At 39.9% G+C, this 25,399-nt stretch overlaps 2 protein-coding genes across 3 annotated transcripts in view; both read left to right on the plus strand.

Moving 5' to 3' along the window:
- Nucleotides 1-6,924: 6,924 nt before the first annotated feature.
- Nucleotides 6,925-25,399, plus strand: part of LOC139944732 (G patch domain-containing protein 2-like) — a 36,163-nt gene continuing 17,688 nt past the window's right edge. Inside the window, exons 1-5 of one of the 2 annotated variants that reach the window (XM_071941793.1) lie at nt 6,925-7,275; nt 17,898-18,806; nt 21,504-21,574; nt 21,960-22,124; nt 24,464-24,546. In XM_071941793.1, the coding sequence (XP_071797894.1) occupies nt 17,902-18,806; nt 21,504-21,574; nt 21,960-22,124; nt 24,464-24,546 (1,224 nt within the window). In that variant the 5' untranslated portion in view covers nt 6,925-7,275; nt 17,898-17,901. Of the gene's footprint in view, nt 7,276-10,642; nt 10,717-17,897; nt 18,807-21,503; nt 21,575-21,959; nt 22,125-24,463; nt 24,547-25,399 lie in introns of those variants that run through there. The other variant, XM_071941801.1, reaches the window with a different exon arrangement.
- Nucleotides 11,277-12,086, plus strand: LOC139942631 (uncharacterized). The gene has a single exon (XM_071939474.1). It carries the CDS (start codon nt 11,277-11,279, stop codon nt 12,084-12,086), a length of 810 nt encoding a protein of 269 aa, XP_071795575.1.

The following is a 25,399-nucleotide window of genomic DNA, read 5'->3' on the forward strand; positions in this document are numbered from 1 at the left end:
CTATGGAACGCTACCGGCAAGCGACATCGAGGCGATTGCTTATTATTAAAGCGCTTCGAGACTTTCTGCGTGGAGCGCTATGAAAGCTGTATTATCATGGAGGTAGACAGCTGGTATGAAGCTGACAATGAAGCTAACCTATAAGATAAACCCTACCAATGGTAGCTCTCTGATAATGATCATTGGAAAGGCAAGATAGGTTGGGATGCTATTGCATTGAGTAATTAGCTAATTCTCATGCAATTTATTTTTAAAAGATTTTTTTTTGCAATACAACAATCCATTTGCAGCAAACTTTCATGCTAAATAAGCAGCTATTTGATATGGGGCACTTAGAGAAAAGAGGAGGTGCGATGGGGCGCTGTTGCATTAATCACCTTGCAGCAAATTCTCCTGCGAAATCTTTACCAAAGCAAGCAGTTTATATACCATTCTTTTGCATTCTGAGCAAACGTTTCTGCTTAGCAACTTTGTGATCAGTGGCACTGGAGAAGAAAAATAGGTTGGGCGCTGTTGCATAATCAAGTAAAATTAGCAAATCCTGCGGAAAAAATTCACTAAAGAAATCCACTAGACCTTTCAAAGCAAACTTTTCTGCTAAGCAGCTCTGTGATATGGGCGAGATGGGTTTGGGGCACTGTTGCATGATAATCAAGTAATTTCCTCCTGAAAATCTTTGCTAATTTAAAACAGTATTATATATTCTTTTCAGTGTCAAAATCTGTGAAGAAAATGTTGTTCTGCCTAGCAGCTGTTTGATAGTGGCCCCAGGAAAAAGAGATGTTGGAGGCATTGTTGCATAATCAGATAAGCTAATCCTTGGATCTTCACCTAAGAGCAAACTCATAAGCAGCTCTTCACCTGCTGCTCTATCACTCAGCAGTGTGCTTAACTATGGCTTAACCAATAAGCAACGTAACCGAAACAGTTATTAGTTACGACTGCCAAAACGCACACCCTAGTTCTGTGATGGGTTAGGGGGAGGTGCTGTTGCGAAGACGTTCGGACGCTTATGAGTCAACTCGGTCCCAAGTCCACTCGGTCCCAGTCAACTCGGTCCCAAGTCAACTCGGTCCCAAGTCAACTCGATCAAGTCAACTTGGTCCCAAGTCAAACCGGTCCCAAGTCAACTCGGTACGACGGTATGGTTGACGGGAAGTATTGTATGTTTTCTTTGAATTGGAAAAAAAATAACTAATGTCCTTGGACTTTGTACATGATACGGGATAAGTGTGCACCGATGTTCGGGATATAATATTCGATGCCTTCAATAGCGACCCATTTGTTTCTATATTCAACACTTTTTGAAAATTACCGATTGTTGGCCAATAAATTCCAACTAAAAAAAGTCTTCAAAATGTCTCTTTGCTTTCAACCAGTCTGTATGGCTCTCAACAATTCGTTACTTGACAAACATTAACAATTGAATACTCTTTGATTTCTTTTCAAGTATTAAAATTACATTTAAAATTAAATCATATAAAACAGTACGAATTACGTAATTTTAAAAAATAAAGAAAGGAAATTAATGTTTGGTTAAATTTTAAAGAAAATTTTCAAGAACTTCTTTATAATTTAACCAAACATTAATTTCCTTTCTTTATTTTTTAATAATTATAAGAATACTAAATAATAACCAAAATCTACTAATTAAAAAACTAAAACTATTAAGGAAATTAGTGTTTGGTCGAAAATAAATAACAAATATAATATTGTTCAATTATAACTTGGGTTGCGGTCCCTCAAGGCAGTCGAATCATTGACTCCGAAAAAAGACCGTCCGTATTCACTGTGTAAAATGTGTGTAACCCATAGAGTTATATATAAACTGCGTCAATAAAGTATCTAAACACTTACAAATGGTCAGATAATTGTTCATTTCGAGTCACCGTTAATTTCTGCACATTTTGACACATCTTGTGTTGCGCTACGATGTTGTTTGGTGGATTTATGGACACTTAAGTCCCTATTCACCCCAATTCCAGAAGGGAACTCACACAAGCATCACACTCAGACAAAATCAAGACAAAAGACACAAAGTCGTTTTGTTTACTTGACCATGAAATTAATTGCCGTATATTTAACTTTAAAACTGCTGATATCCTGTCCCCCATTCTTAGTGTGTCCTCCATCACTGTCCTGAACGGCAAGGAGTCGTCTTCTCATACTCCCAATGAGACCTCTGATCTGTCCCTGGTCAATACCCTGCCATTTACCGATCAGGATGCGTCGCAATCCCTCAAGAGTGGTGTCAGGCTTGATGGACTTGTTCACTTTCTTCTGCTGCAGAAGTCACACTCGGACGGCCACTCCATGGCAGGTCGTCCACATTTCCCTGAGCTTGGTAGCGATTCCACCATTTACTGACCGTCTCTGGTGACGTTGTTATCTGATGAGCTGCAGGTTGCATCGACGTACCGGCTCCTATCAAACCAACGATCCGTCCTCTTTCCTGTTTGGTCATTTGAGCCATCTAATCTTGAAACACCTTTCCTTGCTTATCATTGTTGTATGCCTCCCATCTTTGACCCCTTTGCTTTGTTACTGACAACTATTGCTGATGTTCATCGCAAACGATTTATCCAACACGCGACCAAAAAAAATCATTTATAAAAGGCGGGCAAAAGAAACGCTGATCTTACTCGTCATAATACAACGATTTAGCTTGAATAGGGGCTTTTGCAACTTTTGAAAATCGACCTTAAGCCACTCAAGTGTCCATAAATCCACCAAACAACATCGTAGCGCAACACAAGATGTGTCAAAATGTGCAGAAATTAACGGTGAATAGAAACGAACAATTAATGTTTTGTATACTATTTCAGGTTCCGATAAATCTGACCATTTGTAAGTGTTTAGATACTTTATTGGCGCAGTTTATAATAACTAGAGGGCGCACGAGTGATGCTTCGTGCACAAACGCCACGGGATCTGCCGTCGATTTCACGAAACGCTAGGATTGATCCTATCTCGAGTTAGTAACTCGTCCTAACTTAGGATTAATGCATGTTACAGTGCAGGGTTGGGACTCGTCCTAAGACCTAAGATTAATCTTAAGTTAGGAAGAGTTTGGTGAAATCGACGGCGGGACCGCAAGATGACAAGAGCGTCATTCTGCACGCGCGTTGAATATGAAATACACGTTTGAGGTTTGTTTTTTTGAACGCTCACGCGATGCTGTTTGTTCAACTTACAAAATGGTAGCCTTTAGTCAAGGCGCACGCGGCACACGGGATAGCACGCACAGCCCCAAAAATGTAACGCACGAAAAAAGACTATCACCGCAAGCGGCGAAGCCGCGAAGCGCCTTTACCAACTCGTTTTTTGGGGGGCCTTATGTTTTTCTTTACATTTGCCAACGATTTTGTTGGTGTGGGAGAACGTTCTTGTGACGTCATGCAAGTAATTGTGGCTTCTTATTGGCCAGCAACTCACCACGCTAATGCATTATGCATTACATTTTCTCCCACCAAAATCTTTGAAAAACATAAGGCCCCAAAACGAGTTGGTAAAGGCGCTTCGCGGCTTCGCCGCTCGCGGTGATAGTCTTTTTTCGTACGTTACATTTTTGGGGTTGTGCGTGCCATCCGGTGTGCCGCGTGCGCCTTGACTAAAGGCTAACAAAATGGCCGCACACAAACACACGCTGTGAGATAGCCATAGAGTTATATTATAAGACCGTGTCCGAATTGGCGACTTCGGCTACAGCTACGGCTAGGGCGCGCGCGTCTGCCATTCTTCAACACTGACAGACGCGCTGATCTAGACGTAGCTGTAGCCAAAGTCGCCAATTCGGACACGGCCTTTATGGAGATAGCTGTTTTGTCAACTTAGAAAATGGCCGCCTGTGCGCATAGCGGGACGCGTATTTTTTTTCCTAGGACGAACGTGGGCAAGTAACATAAAATGGGCGTGTTTTGCCCGAAAAACACTCTCGCGCATGCACGAGCTTTAGTGATGACCGCAAGGGACCTTGGGCCACTGGTGGTGGTATGTGGAATGAAAATAGTTGTGGTAAACAAATGGGGACCACACAACCTGCCTTTCTTCTACTATCGCTTCACTTAATGGTGTACAGGTTGTGATGAACCAGTACCTCCTATGTTTTCCTCCATGGTCTAACCATGGAGATATACCATCCATGGTCTGTTTTTTAATTGGGCACATTTGGTAATTATTGTCGAAGACCAATATTTTCACTTGATTTGGTAATTATTGTCGAAGACCAGTGTTTTCACTTGACGTATCCCAACATGCATAAGATAACAAACCTGTTATTTTTGTTGCATAATGTTGTGTGCTCCAGATGCATAAGTGCTGTTTGTAATGCAGTGTACTATTAAATTTCATCAAAAAACATTAGGGACCACAACCGTTCATTATGACCGTCAGTCTATTTTCACAATTGCCCTCCCTCGATCCCCCTCCCAACCATATCCAAACATATTTGATCGGGCAATCAAGACTTGGCAATGAAAACAAGCGCGACGCATGGTACATGATACTAAATATACATGTACATTGTACATGTAACATGTGTGCGTGTATGGGTGTATGTGTACATGTTTAATATGCGTGAGTGTATTTCCACAACTATTATTACGTCGAAGTACGCATGTGCATGGGAAAATGTATAGTTAACTACGCCCATTTATGTAAATTGCCCACGTTCGTCCTAGGAAAATAAAAGCTACCGGGACGCGTATATAGGCCAGTGCGCCCTCTAGTTCTTATAATATACCATAGAGTTATTTATAACACTCCTTGCAAGTATTCTGCCTGCTCATTGGTTTAGAGCGCGTCACATGACATGTCTTAGTTTGGCTAGACGACGGCCGTGTGATAGTGCGTCGGTCTGCCATGCGCTATTCCGAAGACTAGCACACGGCGCCGTGCGCTAGTCCGACAGACTAGCACACGGCGTGCAGTACCCACACGTCCGTTGCGTGTACGAGGATGATAAATTAATAGTCTGTAACCATTTCGGATTGCACGACACTACATGCAACACAGTAAGTAAAAGTGTTTGCAATCTGTATTCGCGTCGTCCGTGGATTGTAGCATTCAGGTCTGTAACTTAATAATAATAGTACAGTATTTAGAAATGTTTGGGGTGTTATAAAACAAATATTGACTGCTTTTACTCGTGCAATGGTTAAAAACTATGACTCTCTCGGTGATCCCCGGAGCGTTCTATTTTCCCTCGGCTTCGCCTCGGGAAATTCGCCTCGGGAAAATAGAACGCTCCGGGGATCACCTTGGGAGTCATAGTTTTAACCATAGCGCTCGAAGCAGTCAATATTTGTATAATATAACTCTATGGTGTAACCACATCGCACGACACGATGCCCCCGTACACTATCCGCATGCGTCGGCCTGACGGCCTTCGTAAGAATAATGTGTGGTACATCTACCGATTTTTAACAATAGACGTCAAGGAATCTTTGGTCAGGGGGAACCAGACTAGCTTGAGCAAGGCTACCGGCCCCCGGTCCCTTCCCTGTCTTCCCCCGGGAACATTGATCTCCATTATACTGACTGGATAGGATAGGACATTGCGCTATGCTGTGTGCACACGCGGCCCAACAATGGCGGCGCAATTCCTTCAAACGGGTAAATTAATGTGCACTTGGTCGGGTTTGAGTCTGTCAGTTGAAGTTGTAAATTGAAAATAGAAATGGGGGGAAAAACATGACGATCGATAGTTTGAAGTATGAAAAAGTTTCTGATTTAAATGCAAACAAAGCAAACTAATAATACTTTACATTTTTGTCTATCAAATGCCCTATTAGTATTATGATAATGACATTTAAATTTCTAAACAAAAACTCGGACGAGAAACTGTATTGGGATTCAGGTACATGTTTTTTTTTTTTATTCTTTCAGTTCATTGAGAAAATGGCAATAAACCATATAAAGACAAAACAAGAGTCGCTCCTTCAATAAAAAAAATCGAGTAGGCCGATGCAAACTAAGACTAGAGTGAGAACTACTCGCTAAAATCGAGGGAAAAGAACAAGAAAGATAAAAACAAAATACAATGTGATAATTGAAAGTTTGCATCCATTAACAAATTTAAACTTTTTATTGTTAAGCTTCTATTCATCATTTTAATTGAAAAACAATCCCAACAGCAAAACTTCCATAACCGTTTTACTGTTCCGCCAGAAATAAATAATTTTATTTTTGTCACAAATAACGAAGTCGGATATTTCCGAGATGACTGATCCTCTCAACGAACTTGTATCGTCTGTACCGTCTTAAATGCTACATAATTCGCATACTTCTCGCTTTCCCGAACCTTTTAATTATTGATGCTATAACGAACATCTGTTGAAATCCGGGCTTCCCGTCCCCGTCCTCGTCGATTTCAGAAAACCATCTGTAACGGAGCGAAAACAAAAATAGTATGGCTCGGTAAAAATAACAAATACTTGGCCTATAATAATTATTTTTATGAAAGATAGTTTAAATTTCCTGCCTAATATTTGTAACGTTAGATATAATAATAATAATATGAATCGCTTAAAAAAATGCAAAGGCCTACTTACTTATGGAAAGACAATCCCTTTGCCGACTCAGTTTTCCCTCCGGTGATTGACAGCCGCGCACGACTTTACCATCAGCATTTTTAGCTTGTTTGATCCGATTCCAATTGTATTAATCCCAAAATGACAATTAAAAGGACGAAAACTTCTCTCTGCTTGCAGCAACTCCGTTTAAAAGTGTACAACGCATTTTGTGTAACGAACGTAACGGTCTTCACCCGTTTGAAAAAATACGCGCGCGGCCTGCGTTTGGACGCGATGTCCTATCCAGTCAGTATAATGCCCGGGACCGAGTTGGCTTGGACCGAGTTGACCGGTACCGGTTCAGACAACTCGTCTGCAAACAACTCGACCGTTCGAACAACTCGACTTTGAAACAGCTCGAAAGTTCAGACAACTCGACGGACGGTATTTCAACTTTGAGACAACTCGACACAGGACCAAGACACGTTGACGGATGGCCGTGGCGGGGGCCTCACATGCCGGCCATTAACGGAGGTCGACCGTTGACGTTCAACCGACGACTTGTCCGAACGGTCGAGCTGTCTCAAGTGTCGAGTTATCCGAACCTTAGAGTTGTCCGACGGACGAGTTGTCTGACATTGGTGCGGCCCAATGTCATAGTCCTGTATGGACCCTTACCGTATACCGAGTATAAAAGTAAATAGAAGACGAGGCTCGAGAGTACAAGTAACGTTTGCGAGGCAGCAGCCAGCAAGAATAAAATGTAAGTAAACATCGACTGAGATATTCCTAGATCTAGTGAGTGGAGCTCTGTATCCTCTGCTTACCAGTTATCACGCTATTATGCCTTTTTCTTTGAATTGGGAAAAAAATACTGATGCCATATATCAACCGATGCCCTAATTATCTTCATTTGTTAATACGAAGTATGCAAACATGTGTTAAAACTTGATGGACATTGAAATGTTCACACCACACACCGATCTTGGATGACTTCAACTGGCCCGATTTGTTTTGAGTTTTTCAAGTTATCCTTTCCTGTTTTCACGGCAAACGAGAAAGTATGGTTTCCCGGTGAAGCCATACATGGAAGAAACATCTGCAGTGACTACAAGTGTTCTTTGAGACTCTGTGTATGACTTTATAGCCAGCAGTTGCCTTCATTTTATTCAAAATATTTTTTTATTAAATTTTTAAAATTACCATGGTAACTTGCAAAAAATAAAAAAAATAAAAATATATATAAAAAGTGTGAATAATTACTGGCTTCAAAATCTGATTTCTATTTATTTTTTTTCTATTTTTTTTCTTAATATTTATAATAAAGCGTATAAATAAACAGTGATAATTGAATCAACAAGCTGATGTTTAAATTTTAATATAAATAATAGTATTGATACGAGGGTGACAAAATAAAAATCTCCAAAAATATTAGAAAATGATATAAGGCACAGGCTTCTTTAAGCCTCGGTATTTTTTTTCAAGAATGCTCAGCAAAACATTCAGTCACATGATTTTGATCATCATGAATTGTGAATTGAAATAGCGTTTGATGAAACTTTTTCGGTGGGCAAATATTTTTATATGGCCTCAACATTATGACATATTTGTGTACCTTGTAGAAATGCCTAAAATACCAAACTTTTTGCATTTACAAGTGCAAATGACCAGTGGAGCCTTACGTGTTTCTAAGTTTTGGTCAAAGAAGAGGAGACTCTTTGCTTGGCGAATAAAACCACACAATTTTTATCTGTATACATCACGCACAGAGAGGTAAAAGATTTGCCACGATATTAGGGACACCTCGAAAACAGGACCTCCTACGATATAGTGTACGGGAAACACGTCTGTATTTGTTATATATAGCGTAGGACACTAGGAGGTCCTGTTTTCGAGGTGTCCCTAAAATCGTGGCAAATCTTTTGGAAAAGTTTCCGTATGGCGCCACCACTTTTTCATTCGAAATAAAATAATATAGTATCTAATTTACCTGATTGATATATCCCTTTTTGTAAAAATGAGTGAAAAAGTGGTGGCGCCATACGGAAAGTTATCTAAACTGAGAAACACGTAAGGTTCCACTGGTTATTTGCACTTGTAAATGCAAAAAATTTGGTATTTTGGGCATTTCTACAAAGTACAATACAAGATACAAAAATATGTCATAATGTTGAGGCCATATAAAAATATTTGCCCACCGAAAAAGTTTCATCAAACGCTATTCCAATTCACAGTTCATGATGATCAAATCATGTGACTGAATATTTTGCTGAGCATTCTGGAAAAAAGTTACAGAGGTTTAAAGAAGCCATGTGCCTTATTTATATAATTTTCTAATATTTTTGGAGATTTTTATTTTTTAACCCTCATAAAATACATATCAATATGTGTCAATAACCACTTTTTCACTCATTTTTACAAAAAGGGATATCGCATTGAGGTAAATTAGATACTATATTATTTCATATCAAATGAAAAAGTGGTGGCGCCATACGGAAACTTTTCCTTTTATGATTACTTTTATTTTTTTGCAAGTTCCCATGGTAATTTTTAAAATTTAAGACAAAAATATTTTGAATAAAACGAAGACAACTGCTGGCTATAGAGTCATACACAGAGTCTCAAAGAACACTTGTAGTCACTGCAGATGTTTCTTCCATGTAGTATGGCTTCACTTAGCCCACCTTGTTGAGCTGTTAATGGCTCCGCTTTTAATATCGGTCTCATTGTGATGAGACCGATGTTAAAAGCGGAGCCATTAACAGCTCAAAAAGGTGGGCTAGGCTTCACCGGGAAACCATACTTTCTCGTTTGCCATGAAAACAGGAAAAACTCAAAACAAATGGGGCCAGTTGAAGTCATCGAAGATCGGTGTGTGGTGTGAACATTTCAATGTCTGTCAAGTTTTAATATATGTTTGCATACTTCATATTAACAAATGAAGATAATTAGGGCATCGGTTGATATATGGCATCATTATTTTTTTCCCAATTCAAAGAAAAAGGCATAATACCGTGAAAACTGGTAAGAGAAGGATTATAAGAAAGTGCAAAATGTAAAAACTTGTAAACATTAAAGGGACACACCGGCTCACCGTTTATGCAATTTAGGGCTGTAGAATCATAAATAATGTTTTTATAGATGGTTGCTGTAAAAAAAATTAATCAAAATGTCACGTAATTAGCGGAAAATTATTAAAAAACCCAAAAGCGGTAAAAGGCCAGCGTGTATGTGTTTTCTGCCGTTGCAACTGTCAAATCTTCGTGACATCGTCACAGAATGTTGTAAGTAGACTGGTGCTTTGTTTAGGCTATAGCAACGTTTTACTACGACGCAGCATAAGATCCAGTCTATCCATAAATTATAAACAACCAGCATATATACGGATCAGGCAAATCCTTCAACGATGGAGGTGTAGTCGTGCTTCTTTACGTACATCCAAAGATCGTCACAAAGAACACAAAAAACTAACCCAGAATATGATGGGACAGTGACAAGTAAATTAAGAATTCCTTCTACTTCACTACTCGGCAAGGTCCCATGATGGGATATCACGCCAAGATTACGCACGCGTTTGACCGATGAAGCAACTAGGGTAGATTAAGAGTGGATTTGAACTGGGAGAGCGGGGCATTGACAACAGGCAGTGGAAGATTGTTCCATGCAGGGGTAATTCTTGGGAGAAAAAAAGTTTTTGTAGATGTTGGTGCGGGGAGAAAAGAGATAATATTTCAGTTGATGGTAACTGCGTGTTGATATACCGGAGGGAACAAGAGTCAGAAAATTGATTGGATTTATGGATGGTAGTTGGTTTGTAAGACTGGCATTTCTCCTACGGGTTTCCAGTGACTGCTAATTAAGCTCCTTGAATGATCATAGATGAGACACTTTCCATAGGATGGTATTTATTGAGAACATATCTGGCTGCTCGTCTCTGAATGGCATCTATTTTGTTGATATTTGATATTGTGTGTGGGTCCAATACACAACTGCAATATTCCAAGTGTGGGCGTACCAATGCTGTGTATGCACGTTCCTTGAGGTCCCTAGAACAGTGTTTTAAGTTGCGTCGAACGATGCCTAAGATTTTATTTGCACTATTGTTGATTTTGTTGATGTGGTTGTTCTAGGATAGTTTATGAGACAGGAGGAGACCCAGGTAAGGATGTTCTGTGACTGCTGATAAAGACTTATCTCCTAGAAGGTAAGATGACTGTATATTGTTATGGAGCAGGGATATGGTCATGCTGTGACATTTCTCAAAATTAAATTGCATATTCCACTTATAAATCAGCCCAGGATTTTAAACTGTTAAGATCTCTTTGGAGAATGGTTTGGTCTTCTGCTTTGGAGATTGATCTGTAAATCAAACAGTCATCTGCGAAGAGGCGGATGTTAGATTGAATTGAGTCGGGGAGGTCATTTATGAAAGTAAGGAAGAGGAGGGGACCGATAACTGTACCCTGAGAAATTCCTGAGCTTACATGGCACCAGTCAGAGGCTTCCCCATCCACGACAACTCGCTGGGATCTGTTTGTTCAGAAGGTTTGCAGCCAATGTAGGAGGTTCTTACGAATGCCGTAGTGATGAAGTTTGGAAATTAGTTTTTTGTGAGAGACCTTGTCGAAGGCCTTAGAAAAGTCCAATATGATGGCATCAATTTGTTTACGATGATCTATGGCAAGAGCTAGGTCATTAACTGTCACGAGGAGTTGTGTTTCGCATGAATGCCCAGGACGTAAGCCGTGTTGAGCGGGATTCAAGATGGTATTGTACTCTATCCAAGGTGCACTCTCCAAGCTGATACATGTGGTCAGAGACATTCAAACCTGGATGACTGTCAATAAACTTAAACTCAACCAAGACAAAACCAAATTCCTGGTAGTCGCATCGCATACACATCATCGGAAGCTCACTGATGTCAAGTTGACACTTGGTGATGTTGTTCTTGAACCCTCACAATCCCTTCGGATCCTTGGTGTCATCTTTGATGTTCGTCTTCTTCATGATGCTCAGGTGGCAAATATTTCAAGAACTGTTAAATTTCACCTCCGTAACCTGACTTTGATCAGGAAGTACCTTGATGCTAGTTGTACACATGCAGCAATTCGAGCACTAGTTCTTTCAAGGTTGGACTATTGCAATAGCCTTCTCTATGGAACATCAACAAAGAACTTGCACTCACTACAGCTCCTTCAAAATCAAGCCGCCCGTCTTATCTACAAGAAACCGAAATACACGCATACATCACCTCTCATCCAGACCCTGCATTGGCTACCAGTTTTGCAACGGACTGAATATAAGAACGCAGTACTCACATATAAGTCACTCTCTAACCAAGCTCCAACTTATCTGGGCAACCTTCTCCACACCCGCCAGTCTCTGTATAATTTAAGATCCACTTCAGCTGTTGTATTGAATGCCCCACGATCACGTACCAATGTAGGATCTAAAGCTTTTGCTGCAACTGGGCCAAAATGCTGGAATCGTCTCCCTCAATCTGTTCGTTTAGCCAATTCCCTGAGTTCCTTCAAATCCCAGATAAAAACCCACCTCTATCCTAAGTTACTCTAGATTCAGGGGTCGAAATTGCCACTAGCCCGCTAGCCCGGGACTACCAGAGTTACGGCCGGGCTACTGATTTTTCCAGTTTGATAGCCCGAAGGGCTAGTGGAAAAATAATGCCAAAATCATCATCACAAACAATAAAGAACTATGTTATTGGTGTATTGTAAAGTTTGAGCCGCCTCGCGAGACATAATGTGTCTTTCGGGCTACCAAAATCTAATCAGGGCTGCTAAAAATTGTTGGTCACTAGCCCTGCTGACTACCATGGAAATACACTTAATTTCGACCCCTGAGATTGTATCATTGTTAATTGCATTGTTTTGTCTGTAAAGCATGTAGTTTATCTTTTGTTTTGTTGCTATTGTATTTCGTTAGCGCTTTGTATCGCTTTTGTAAAAAGCGCTTTATAAGTAAGGTTATTATTATTATTATTATTATTATTATTATTATTATTGTCGACGTCATAGTGGTCCATGATGTGGCTGAAGATGATGTGACCAAGAATTTTAGAGCATATAGATGTAATTGAGATGGGCCGGTAATTAGATGGTTTAGAACGATCCCCTTTTTTGAAGATTGGGGATACATTACCGATTAGCCAGTCCTGTGGTACTTCGCCTGTGTTCAGCGATTGTTCGAAAATTTTAGCAAGGATGGGTGCTATAACTCTGGCGTGATGTTTGTGGATTCTAGCAGGAAGGTTATCTGGACCGGTAGCTTTACTAACATCAAGTGTCAGCAAAAGTTTGAGAATCAGTAGAGATGACCAAGTTTCCGATATCTGGATAAACCCCTCTTGAAGTAACTGATGGAGTAGTGTCGTCTACTGTAAAAACTGATTGAAATTGAGCGTTGAAGGCAGTGGACACTTGGTAATTACTCAAAATAATTATTAGCATAAAATCTTTGCTGGTGACAAGTAATAGGGAGAGGTTGATTGTATAAAACATTGTGAAAAACGGCACCCTCTGAAGTTCCATAGTTTTCGAGAAAGAAGTAATTTTCCACGAATTTGATTTCGAGACCTCAGATTTAGAACTTGAGGTCTCGAAATCAACCGTCTAAACGCACACACCTTCGTGTGACAAGGGTGTTTTTCCTTTATTCATATCTCGCCAGTTCGATGACCGATTGAGCTCAAATTTTCACAGGTTTGTTATTTTATATGTTGAGATACACCAACTATGAAGGCAAGTCTTCGACAATTACCAATAGTGTCCACTGCCTTTAAGAATGTTAGCCTTGTCCTTACTGCTAGTGGCAATATTGTCGCCTGTTTTAAGAGTAGAGATCCCTACTGAGTCGTTGCGTTTAGATGGTTTTTGTCACTTGGATCAGAGATAAGTTTATTAGTCATGTTAGTATACTTCCAGTAGGCATCTTGGATTTTGCCCTGGACATATTTCCTAAAGTCGCGGAATTTAATCCAGCTCCTTTCTCTATTGTAAGCTTTCGCTTGGTTGAAGAGTCGTTGTTTTTTCTTGATCAAACGCCTGATGTGTTGGCTAATCCATGGTAAGTTGTGACGAGAGCTAGTATATTTAGATGGTATGTGCTTGTCCATAGTGTTAAGAATGTTAGTTTTTAGTAGGTCCCAGTTTTCCTCAACTGATCTGGTAAGCGGGTCCCCACAGAAAAAACTGTTGACTAAAGGTGGCCATGTCCAAGTTGAAAATTGCTGTGGTCACCTTTGCTAAAAAGAAATATTTTGCGAGGTTTCTTTTTGTTGATTTTTGCTTTTAAGTTCATTCCAAGTGAGACAGCCTCGTGGTCGCTAATGCCTGCTATTACTGAACAGTGGGTAATCAAGCTGGGATGCGACGTGAGGGCGAGATCAAGAATGTTTCTTGTAGGGCCGCTAATTCGCGTCGGGCTCCGGACTTGTTGTTCCAGGTCATGGTCATTGCAGATTTTAAGCAGTAAGGAACATTTCGCTGAATCACATGCACCCGGTTGGACTGATGATGATGGCCAGTCAATATCTGGGAGGTTAAAATCACCTCCCAAAACGATGACAGCAGTTTTGTATTTTTGCTTTACTCTGTCGAGAAAGTCGTTGAGTTGGTGAAGATTCAGTATGTCTGTCTTTGGTGGGCGGTGAAAGGATCCAATAAGAAGTGGTTTATGACCACGGATGCAAATGTGAATCCACAACAATTTCGGTGTCAGTGTCTAAAAAGTCACATTTAAAAGGAAGCAGGTTTTCCCTAATCATAATAAACAACCCCCCCCCCCCCTCCTCGGAGGTTACGATCCTTTCTGAAGATGGAGAAACCTGAAGATACAATTTCACTGTCCGAGATTGAGTCATCAAGGTGTGACTCGGTAACGATATCTGACTTCTCACATTCGATGGTACTCTTGAGGATAATGTGTTTGTTTTTTAGGCTGTTGCAGTTCACAATGGTGATTTTGATGTTATTTTTGGGAGGTTGTTTGTGCTGTTTTTGGCGATCCCGAGTGTTTTGAAGAGTGGTTTGAGAATTATTCCGGTGGCGGGGAGTAAGTTTGGAAGGGGAGGAACTCAGGATTGGAGCACCAATATCAGAGGAGTCTTGTAAAGCGTCAAAAAAATTAGAAAGGAACACAAATGAGGAGTTACTTAACAACGATGGCATTCCGCAGTTACAACAAATCCATGAGGGATTCATGAGGGATTCAAAAGCGTCCTTGTGAGAATGTATTGGGTATCCTGGAACGTAAACGTAGCTGTGTATGGAACGTAAGCGTAACTTGACTCAAAATTGAAAGCGTACCTTTTGTAATTAATAGCGTAACCTGAGAAGGAACGTAAGCAAAAACTTGGAACGTAAGCGTAGCTTGGAACGTCATATCTTGGAAGAAGCAGAGCTGGATATCTTGGAACGTAAACGTAGCTGCATATGGAACATAAGCATAGCTCAATTGACTCGGGCTTGAAAACATACCTTTTGATATTATAGCATAACTTGAAGGAACGTAAGCGTAGCTGAGTAGCTGCGTAGCTTGGAATGTAACCAAATAATACCTCAACAATCTCAAAAATAACACTTCATTCACAGTATTAAAAAATATTTTTTTGACAAAGTTATGCTTTTTTTTTTATCATTTTTTTTTTCAACCTTTATACAAAATTATTATTCCCTGTTCTTTTTTCGATCGGGGGCTCCGTTTTTGCTTATCTTTTTTTTCTTCTTCATAAAACATTTTTAAAGCTACTCACACAATAACACTGTCAATAATAAAATGCGGTTTTTCTACGTTTTGACATCATCAATCTGTTTTTATTGTTACCTGAAAACTCCTATCAAAAAGAAATTAGGAGCCATGAAACAAAACAGAGCATAATATTGGAACGTTGCGATCATAAGAAATAACGGATTCGAAACGAGGCGTACCGACTGACAAAACCCTTGATGACAAACATGTACTCCCAAGCTCACGGCGAGACCCGCAAGCTGGGAGTTCATAGTGCCCGGGATCACACCTCCAGCCCCCCACGAGACACGGCATGTGCGGTACGTGATATGCCCCGAGGCTTACGTTCCGTTTGTTCCACGCCGTGGGGCCATATAACAAGCTTCTGTTACACGGACTCTTTGAATGCGAATCTTACGTTAGGTTTTTCACCATTATTTACATTTTGTAGCGGTAATTTGAATACATGATCTTTTTCGTCAATTACTCGTTAATAAATTTGTGAAAAAAAAGATTAAAATTTGGTTTGGTAAGTTACTTTTTAAAGGCTGGAAGAAAAAATAAGCCCGCAAGGTCACGTGATTGTTTGTACCATTTTTTGGTTAGAACAATCACGCGACCTTCGTTTTTATTTTAAAATGCTAAAAAACGGCAAAATTTGATGATTTTTTTTAGGGACTGTTCTTCTTCATTCCTGGAAGACCGTTGAATTCATTTCTTAGTCTATTTTGTAGCCCAAATAGCCCAATTCGGCCGGTGTGTCCCTTTAAATTCATGAATTTAGTGATTATTGTATTAGTTCAACGTGACGTCTACTACCTCCAGTCCATGGCCATGATGTTCATAACCCCATCTGGCCTGGGTATACATGTAAGTATGTAAGTACGTAACCTGGTCAGGGTAGATTGCTTCTAAAAACTAAATCGACTGGCTGTTTTGTTTTCCCCCATCTTTTTTAAAGTTATAATTAAGTTATCGGTTGGTGCCGTAGTCAAATCATCTATTTATTTATATGCTAGCTTTAGCCTCACTGCACTCTGTGTGGCCAAGGGTAAATTCTGTAAATTCTTAGAAACATACCATCCATTTTGCAAGTGATAATGTAAGATAGAAAGATACCAAAGCAACGGATGAACATACGTCAAAACTTCAATTCAAAATGGATTTACTCGGAATGCACTTTTTCCCGATTAGTCACTATGAGAAAATTGCGTGGTTTTCCTTTTACTTTGTGAACTAACACGGTCGGCCATTTACGGGAGTCAAAATGTTGGTGTCTGCCCGACAGTCCGAAGGTCGGTTATTCGGAGGTTCAATAGTCCGAAGGTTCGATAGTCCGAACGCACACATTTCCCATAACACGGGGTTCATTAGTCCGAAAATGAAATAGGGTTTGTTATTCCGAACATTTGATGCGATAGTCCAAAGGTTCATTAGTCCGAAGGTTCATTGATCTGAAGGTTCACTGTTCCGAAGGTTCGGTAGTCTGAATTGAAGATAAGGTTCCAATAGTCCGAATCGACAATCGATTCGAATCGACAATGGACTATCGGACCTTATTGTCAATTCAGACAATCGAACCTTCGGACTATCGAGCTGTAACCAAAATTTTGACTCCCATAAATGGCCGACCGTGTTTGTTGATGAGGTAAAAGGAAAACCACGCAATTTTGAGTAATACTTGTGTGGATAATTATATTCTACTTTTAAAACATCTTTCTAACCATGCATTTTATAACAGTTGGTTACAAACGCTTTTTAAAGACCAACTCAACCGATGCAAGGCAACGTGTTCCTTTAAATGCCATCTATATGAAGGTTCTTTGAAGTTTATCAGAGGGCAGGATTGTGCTCTCTGACTATGAGAAGGAGGCGTGAGAGCTTTAAAGACACTGGACACTATTGGTAATTGTCAAAGACCAGTCTTCTTACTTGGTGTATCTCAACATGCATATAATAACAAACCTGTGAAAATTTGAGCTTGATTGGTCGTCAAAGTTGCGAGATAATAATGAAAGAAAAAACACCCTTGTCACACGAAGTTGTGTGCTTTTAGATGGTTGAAGTCAAGACATCAAACTCTAAATCTGAGGTCTCAAAATCAAATTCGTGGAAAAATACTTTTTTTCTCGAAAACTACGTCTCTTCAGAGGGAGCTGTTCCTCATAATGTTTTATACTATCAACCTCCCCCCAGTACTCGTTACTAAGTGAGGTTTTATGCTGATAATTATTTTGAGTAATTAATTACCAAAAGTGTCCACCGCCTTTAAAAAAAGAATCTTGCAATAAAAATGAGCTAGCCACATTGTCAATGAGTCAGCTAATGAGTGAAGCGCATTAACTATCAAAAAAGAACCTTTTTGCTTTGTTGTTTCTTCTTTACATAAGTTTGTGCCATTTCTTTTTATATAATTGAAACCGGTTCCAGACTTTCGGAATTGCACTTATCTTATAGTTTATGTTGAATGTTCAGAAGTATGATTTTAAACTGTAAATTTACCATTGCACTTTGGCATTATAGACCTACAACTTTGTATAGTTAGTGTGTAAGAGTTCTCTTTTTTATGTAAAGAAATAATTGTTATTATAGATAGCGCATAGTTCACAAAGCAATTAAGAGACCTTTTAATCTTTGCAGCTGAATGCAGTTTGACATGGAGCATTTGGCCTATGCTTTGGCAGGAGCACTAAAAGAACCATCACCTTTTGGAGAAGTGGACAACGACTGTCAAACATCAGCCATGAACAGCCCAAAGCATATCAAGCGTCAATCACGTAAACGCCGTGGCCGTAAGCGTCGAATGGATCCAAACCCTGTGTGGGATCACACTGTAAAGCTCAGTGATGGATCAGACACCAGTCTAGATGAGGCACAAAAAGATTACATGGAGAACATTGCTGCCCAACAGAGTGACTCCCCTTCAGAAGATACTCTCATGATGAGAAGGTTGTCCTCACTAAATGTTACATCTTCAAGTAACTTGTACGGTGAATCTGATTCTGTCACTGAAAACCACAGCCTTCCAAAACAGCCTCTGCGACGCAAAAAAAGGTTCAAGAGAATGGTTGTTGATGACCCAACCTGTTCATGTAGCTCATCCAGAGCCTGCCCCGCTTCAAAACTTGAATTTTCATGTAGTGCTGACTTTGAACCAGAAGTAAGCCACAAGAGGCACAAACTCAAGCGCTCTAAAAAGAACTTGTCATCAGACAACTTGGAAAATGCACCTCAGGTTGATGGAGATGTAGGTTTTGACATTCTTAGCATGAAGCTAAAGAGAAAGGACATGAGTGGAAAGAACAAGAAGCAGAGCAGATCTGACTCCAACCCACAAAGCCCCTGCTTCTCTGATCTTGCTGTCTATTCCGATAACAGCTTACCTAGACGTGTTTCTACAGAAAGTCCAGTTTCACTGCCTGACAGTTCTGGCACTGGACGTAAGCTGTCAGGCAGTGATGGAGCCAGTGAAAAGACAATTGGACGAGAAATGGAATGCGCTAGTAATGAGAGTGACGTCACAATGGATGCTATTAATTCTAAGGACAGGTGTGTATCTTTTTTTCAATACTCCTAATGTAGATGGGCAGTTCCATGAAGATTTGCTTCATAGAGAACTCAGGAATCAAAAAGGCTATTTTCTGAATGATCTGCTTGACTTGATGTTGAAATCTGTTAAAAATTCAAGATTGCTGTGACGCTGTGGAACATCTGAATTTTCTGAAAAGCTGTTTTGTTTCTTGACCAGTGGGCTTGTCATCTTCTGGAGATTGAGTAAAAGACTCATGGTTGGTAACTAAGGGATCCTGAGATGAATGGTACTGAAGGGTAAGGTTTGGCTGCTTTTTGCCTGGTTAGAACATGTTGGACAGTAGCACCAGATGTTGCTAATACATGTAGATGCTGTAAAACTCAGTTGTGTCTTGAGATGGCCTCTTTGATACGTCTTAAGCTCTTTTGACACTATAAGCGCAAAGTCGTTGGTTTTGGCAGCTAGTTGTCTTGCCCATGGACATTGGTCAAATTTTGATACAATCTTTCACACATTATTGGTAATTTGTTTCGCTGGTATTCCCACAGCTAGTGTGGAATCCCTACGTATTTCGTACTTTCCCATACCATTGTAAAGTATTTCATGTTATAACTCATTTAGTAAAATGGCAAAACAAGATATTTCAGATTGATAAATTTACAATCACTCTGGCACATTTTCTGTGCCTCATCAGCAATGTTTGACAGTAAAACATACTCAGCCTTCTATTTATGGTGTATGCTGTCAACTGTTCCGCATTGCTCCAATTGCTCACACACTTTAACCATAGTTGCTTCATAAAAAGTTGGGTTCATAAGGTATTTCAGTTGCGCACACACCAACCATAGTTGCTTCATAAAAAGTTGGAAAGGTATTTCATTCTGCTCTACCAACCAGGCTCTTAATGGATGATACCCATGCCAACATTCTTACGGACTGTGAAGGAGTAACCCTGTTTCAGCCCCAGGCTACAGGTGTACTTGGTTAGATTTCTTTTATGTTGGGCATTTTGACAGAACCAACACACCCCATCCCCTTGAAGCACAAACACTTAATAACATTCTGTTTTCCCCATTTCAGACCAGCCATGTTTGGTTTCATGAGATAAGAAACCCAGCTGTTTATATTTGTCTTTAATGGAGACATATTCTTCATTACGTTTCTCGCGGTAGATCAAAGTTGGGGATCGAAAATATGTGTTGGTCGAAAACATACCAGACGGTAGAAGATGGCGTGTGGCTGAACAACAAGTACAAGAAAAGATCAGTTTAATTAAACTAACTCTTGCCTTACTACTACACTACAACGTTACACTTATAGTTCAGGGACAAATCTACCAGCTTCATTGTACTTATGATGCTAGTCCTCGTGTTATAATGAAACGCAAGACAACGGGCCAAGGAACCCCTCCTCTCTTCGAAGTTCAACACCGTACCGACTGAGCGAGGCTTGTCCAACACACGTAGCCGTATACCATCCGGCAACGCATTCAGACCCCTTACATCATAGCTAACATACACCACGCTTGCCCGACACTGCTAATAAGCACGTGTCCAGTACATGGATACATACAGCTAGCGTACAGCGTACACACACATGGACGTGGCATGATTGCTAGCAGTAATACGCCATTCTCAGTTGCGACTGTGATTGGCCAATGTTCAGAATGACACGCCCACATCATACATGCCCTTTTATCGGATTTACAATAAAATGTTACAAACCCATCAAGGCTGTTGTTTGAGCCACACGCATGAGGTTGAAGACACGACCGTACTCATGACTACGTTATACTGTTCTCGCTGTACAATGTTCAACACAAACAATGTATACATTGTTCGTGTATACACTGGTTCGTGTATACACTGCGTGCCGGGGCACACTACGCTAACAGCCTTGAATCAAGGCTAAATGCATCCTTGAAAAGTTGTTTCTTGTCATGCTTGTGCTCTCGCTAATCCATGGTCCTTGGTCTATGCACGGGGTGTTTATTCACAATAATAAGCAGAAAGGTGTGCACAAAGGTGTGTTTCTTTATTGCGGGTTTTGATAGTCAGGAAAAGGTCAGGATGAAGGCACAATGGAATTGCCCTTACATGACATGTGAGGATTTTTCATAGATTGTTGTAGGATCCAAAACCGATTGTTATACATCGGTTACAAATGGTCAAGTTTCATTGTCACGTGATGTGATTCAAAAATCGCATGTAACATGGCTGCATAGCACATCTGTGATGTTAAAACCGGTACCCCAGGTGTACATCACCTTGATCATTCCCACACCTTTGGTCGATTTTCAGCGCTGTGTACAAAACCCAAGCGTGTTTGAGGAAACAGAGAAAAGTACTCTGAGTATACAGTGCTAACCCACATTGGTGTATGGCTAAAAAAATCAAAATTAATATTCTTTACCCCCGATGCATCTTTTACAGTGAAGAATTTTTTTTTATTATTAATTTGAACAACTTTTCGTCTCCTTATTAAACTATGCTACTCCCTCTTAATTATGTTTGAAGATGACAACAGCACTTTGAGAAGAGGAATAATAATGTTACCATGGTATAACAAAACAAATGTTGGGTTTTGTACACCCGAGGGGGAAAATGGCATCCAAGGCGAAGCCGAGGGTGCCATCTGATAATGACATACTTCAAAAGAATAATACTCAAGGTTTGAACAAACAACAATGTTTTGAATCTATGTTTGTTTTGCAGTGATTCCAGCACCAGCAGTCTGTTAAGCAGTGATGAAGGAGCATTATATACCAATGATGAAGGAAGGGAAGGTAAGGTTGGATGAAAATCTACATGTACAACGTTTTCAAAGCAATTTTTGATCAGCTTCAGAGACCCCTTTTTAAGTTCACCATAGCATGACATTGTTTAACTTGTTTGAATCTTGAGCAACTTGGATTAAAAACACTTAACACATGTAAATGTATGGTACATGTATCTTTCAGCCTCATTTCTGAATACATTTTTGGACACCATCTGGTTTCAACGTCCAATAAAAGGGTCACTTTTCTCAGTATTACTATTAAACCTTATTACCAGAAAGGCCACACAAATTGTACTTCTAGACTTGCCAGCGTTTATTTGTTAACAAACTTGCATTGAGATTGGAAAGGCTTTGGTAATGAAATAACGAGATTGGATATTATTCTTATGCAGGTGATGATGAACAGAGTGATTTCTTTCATGAACCAGAATCAATGGCTGCCAATCCTGGAATCATTCCATGGTGGGAAAAGAAATCCACGTTTCGTAAAGATGATGAGAGGTTCAGTCAAATCCTGAATGGCACATTCCCATTACTGTCAAGAAATTCTCAGAGAAGTAAGTAGATCAATGATGCTACATGTGTTTTCCAAGTCCCTCAGTACCATTACACTTCCACCTCTATTTGCTTGAAATATGATTGATTCATTACAAAGCAAAGACAACCATGTCCAGGAAAGTCCAAACAAGATCTGCTTCAGTTATAGTGGTCAGAAAATGTGATTCTTGCAATATTGTTTAGGTTTTTACCTTTTACTTGATGTTTGATTATAAGCAATGTGTAGTCGGTGCCTTTTGTATCCTGTAGGAGAAATTCAATATGGTATTAATCAACCATTTTAGAGCTTTTGATGGTGGGATTGGGAACATGGGATAAAATGTGGATTGGTTAACCCTAGCATGCTACAGTATGTCTTAACAATTTGACCACTGAGCTTCCCCAGTGATAACAGTTCAGTTAAAATCCTGTAATTAGCAATGGGTACAAAGACTATAATATAACTATGGTGGTTTTACCTAGGGACAACTTTATACGTTATATAAAAGTGTGATCTCTGCTCTGGAATGTTAATGGTGCAAACAGATTGCTGTATAATAATGATAAAAACTTGTAATGCGCACACCCTGCTGGAAGATCAAGGTGCGGTAAAAACAAAAACAAAACAAAAGAAAAACAGACACCACTAAATTAGTCCTTGAAATACTGTGACATAAGATAAATTTTAAAAAGTTTTTTTTTAAATTTTTGTGGTACAAAGACAAGATCTAAGATTAATTGGTGGAGAGTTCCAGTCAAAGAAATAGAGCTGTCACCCCAGAAGTCATGTCGAGAGTTGGGTTTTATTGAGGAGATTAATGGCACTGGATCCAAGATTCCTTGATGGAGTGTAAACTTGAAGTAGTTCTGAGATATAGTCGGGAGCTTTACGGTTAAGTACTTTGTGGACATTGAGCATCAGATGAAGATGATTTTTTGAGAGATAGGGAGCAGTGTAGTTGTTTCAGAATAGAGGTGATAGAACAGTGTTTTGGAGGCATTGAAGACAGGCAAACAAATCGTTAGGAAGACTGTAGAGAAGGGCATTGCCATTTTCAAGAAGAAACAAATTTGTATGCCTGAATGACCTTTCAGTGGAACTCTTGTCCAAGTACTTGTGTGTCTTACCAACATTCCTGATGTCAAATGATGATAGACAAATTATTTTGTTGATGAGTTGCAAAAACACACTTTTCCAAGCTTGCAATGAGGGAACCGAACTTCACCGATGAAAATGTATGGCACTGAAACCTTTGTTAACTGTTGACATGACCCGAAAAAAAGGAACTCTGTCTTATCATTTAATTCAATTCAAATACACACTAAGCTTGGGCGATATCGATTTATTTTATTCACAATATATCGCCGACAATATATCGCGATATTCGATATAATCGCGATTAATTAAATTTGACATCATCAGTCTTCAAACTCCAAGTGAAAGTTGTAGAAGAGACAGTCATGGCATAAGAGAGGTGTTCTAATGACCTATTCTTCTGGTTTTACTCCAAACCTATGGGGTGCAAGATGTCTCAGCTAGCAAATACATCACGATATTTAATCGATATCGCGATATATCGCGATATATCGATGTTTCGATTAAACCAAATCCATCTGATATTGAAATCGTTTCCAAATTAATATCGCGATATTTGATAATATCGCGATATCGCCCAAGCTTAATACACACTTCTTTCCATACTTCCGTGAAAAATATTGACAATTACGTGTACTGTGAAGAACAGTAAACATAAATTTAATATTTAGAGTATGGGGCTGTTTTGATGAGCAGAAGCTTGTATAAAACAGCCAGACAGACAAAGAAATCAAACAAATAGACATACATGCAAACAAAAGGACACACAAACATAAGACATGGAGGAAATAAAGCAAGTTAATAATATTGGCGACAAGATGGCAGAACAGTTTAAGCAGAAGCAATACAATATAATTATTATCACTCAATTTCAGGAAGTTTTGATAAATGCATCCAATGTCAAATCTCTTGGATGCATTTCTCAAGTCTTGCAATAGATGCACTTGCGTTTTCTTGAGATGATTTAAACGTGATGTATAGCTGAGTGTCGTCTGCCTATACATGGTAGTTCAGGCTAAACTTCAGGATGATGTCACGAATCGGTAAGGTGTTCAGCGAAAACCACTGCGAGCTTAGTACCGACCCCTGTGGCCAGAATAATTCAGAACAATAGGGTCTGATAGCGCAGTGTCGATGCATGCATGCATGCTGAGGTTCAAGGAAGACCTTGAGAAAACATTTCTGGTTAAACGGATTTATACACGATTTAAAAAATGAATGGATTACTGTTGGATAATTTGTACATTTGTTATGATGTTACAGATTTACAGTCACGGTTGCGATGTCTCCAGAATGGAGATGAAGGCCAAATAAGGGGATGTAGACCAAGGATACACAAAACAAAGGTAAGGGAACAAAAGAATGCCGCAAGTTAATATATCAAAAAGGAATTGCTGAAACAGATAATGTTGACATTTATATTTAGGGGGAAAATACTTCATTTGATATATAGTTTAAAAAATAAATTTCCTAACCATGGTCTAAAATAAAATAATAATTTCAGACCAAGTGGTTTACGGTTGAAGGGGATGCAGACAAAATCTACATAATATTGCATTAAAGATTTCAAAACTTATTGACCCCTTGCCTGCAGCGACTGTGCCACGCTCACCATTTTTGGTGGGCATAAGCCCTGTTCATTTCCCCCGTCATTTTATTTGTGCCGTTCCCCCGTCCCCCATTCCACAGACGTACCACTTTGTGCCCCTTCCTCCTGTCCCCGTCCCAAATCTAACCCGTGCCTCCTTCCCGTCACCCCGACCGTGAATTGTTCTTTGCACTTTTTGCCGGCCCATAACTTTCCCAATTCCGCGCGGGTCCCGCCAGTCAGGTGGTTCGATCTCCGTTTCGTGTATTTTTTCTCTGTGCAGTTTATTTTTCCCTGTCCAATGTCATCATTAGTCCCTTTTTTTCTTCCTTTCCGTATTATTTTCTCAGCCCTTTTACTATGTTCCCTTTATTCTTTGCCGTTCCCCCACCCCTTCTAACAGACGTACCACACAGCGGCCCCTTCCTTCCCCCTGTCCCACACAACGTGCTCTAATAACCCCCCACACCACCAGCCTTCGTCCTGTCGTCGTGCCCCCCCCCCCCACTGCATTGTTATTCACTGTACGCGCGAAGTTACTGGACGCTCCCGCTGTGACTGTGACATCACAAACAACACATGTCCCCAACCCACAGGTACACCCCGAAATT

Source organism: Asterias amurensis, chromosome 1, assembly GCF_032118995.1.
Source record: "Asterias amurensis chromosome 1, ASM3211899v1".
In the NCBI taxonomy this organism is placed as follows: Eukaryota; Metazoa; Echinodermata; class Asteroidea; order Forcipulatida; family Asteriidae; genus Asterias; species Asterias amurensis.

Excerpts from the sequence above, each read along its gene's own strand:
- LOC139942631 (XM_071939474.1), top strand. The coding sequence starts at position 11,277 with ATGGTATTGTACTCTATCCAAGGTGCACTCTCCAAGCTGATACATGTG.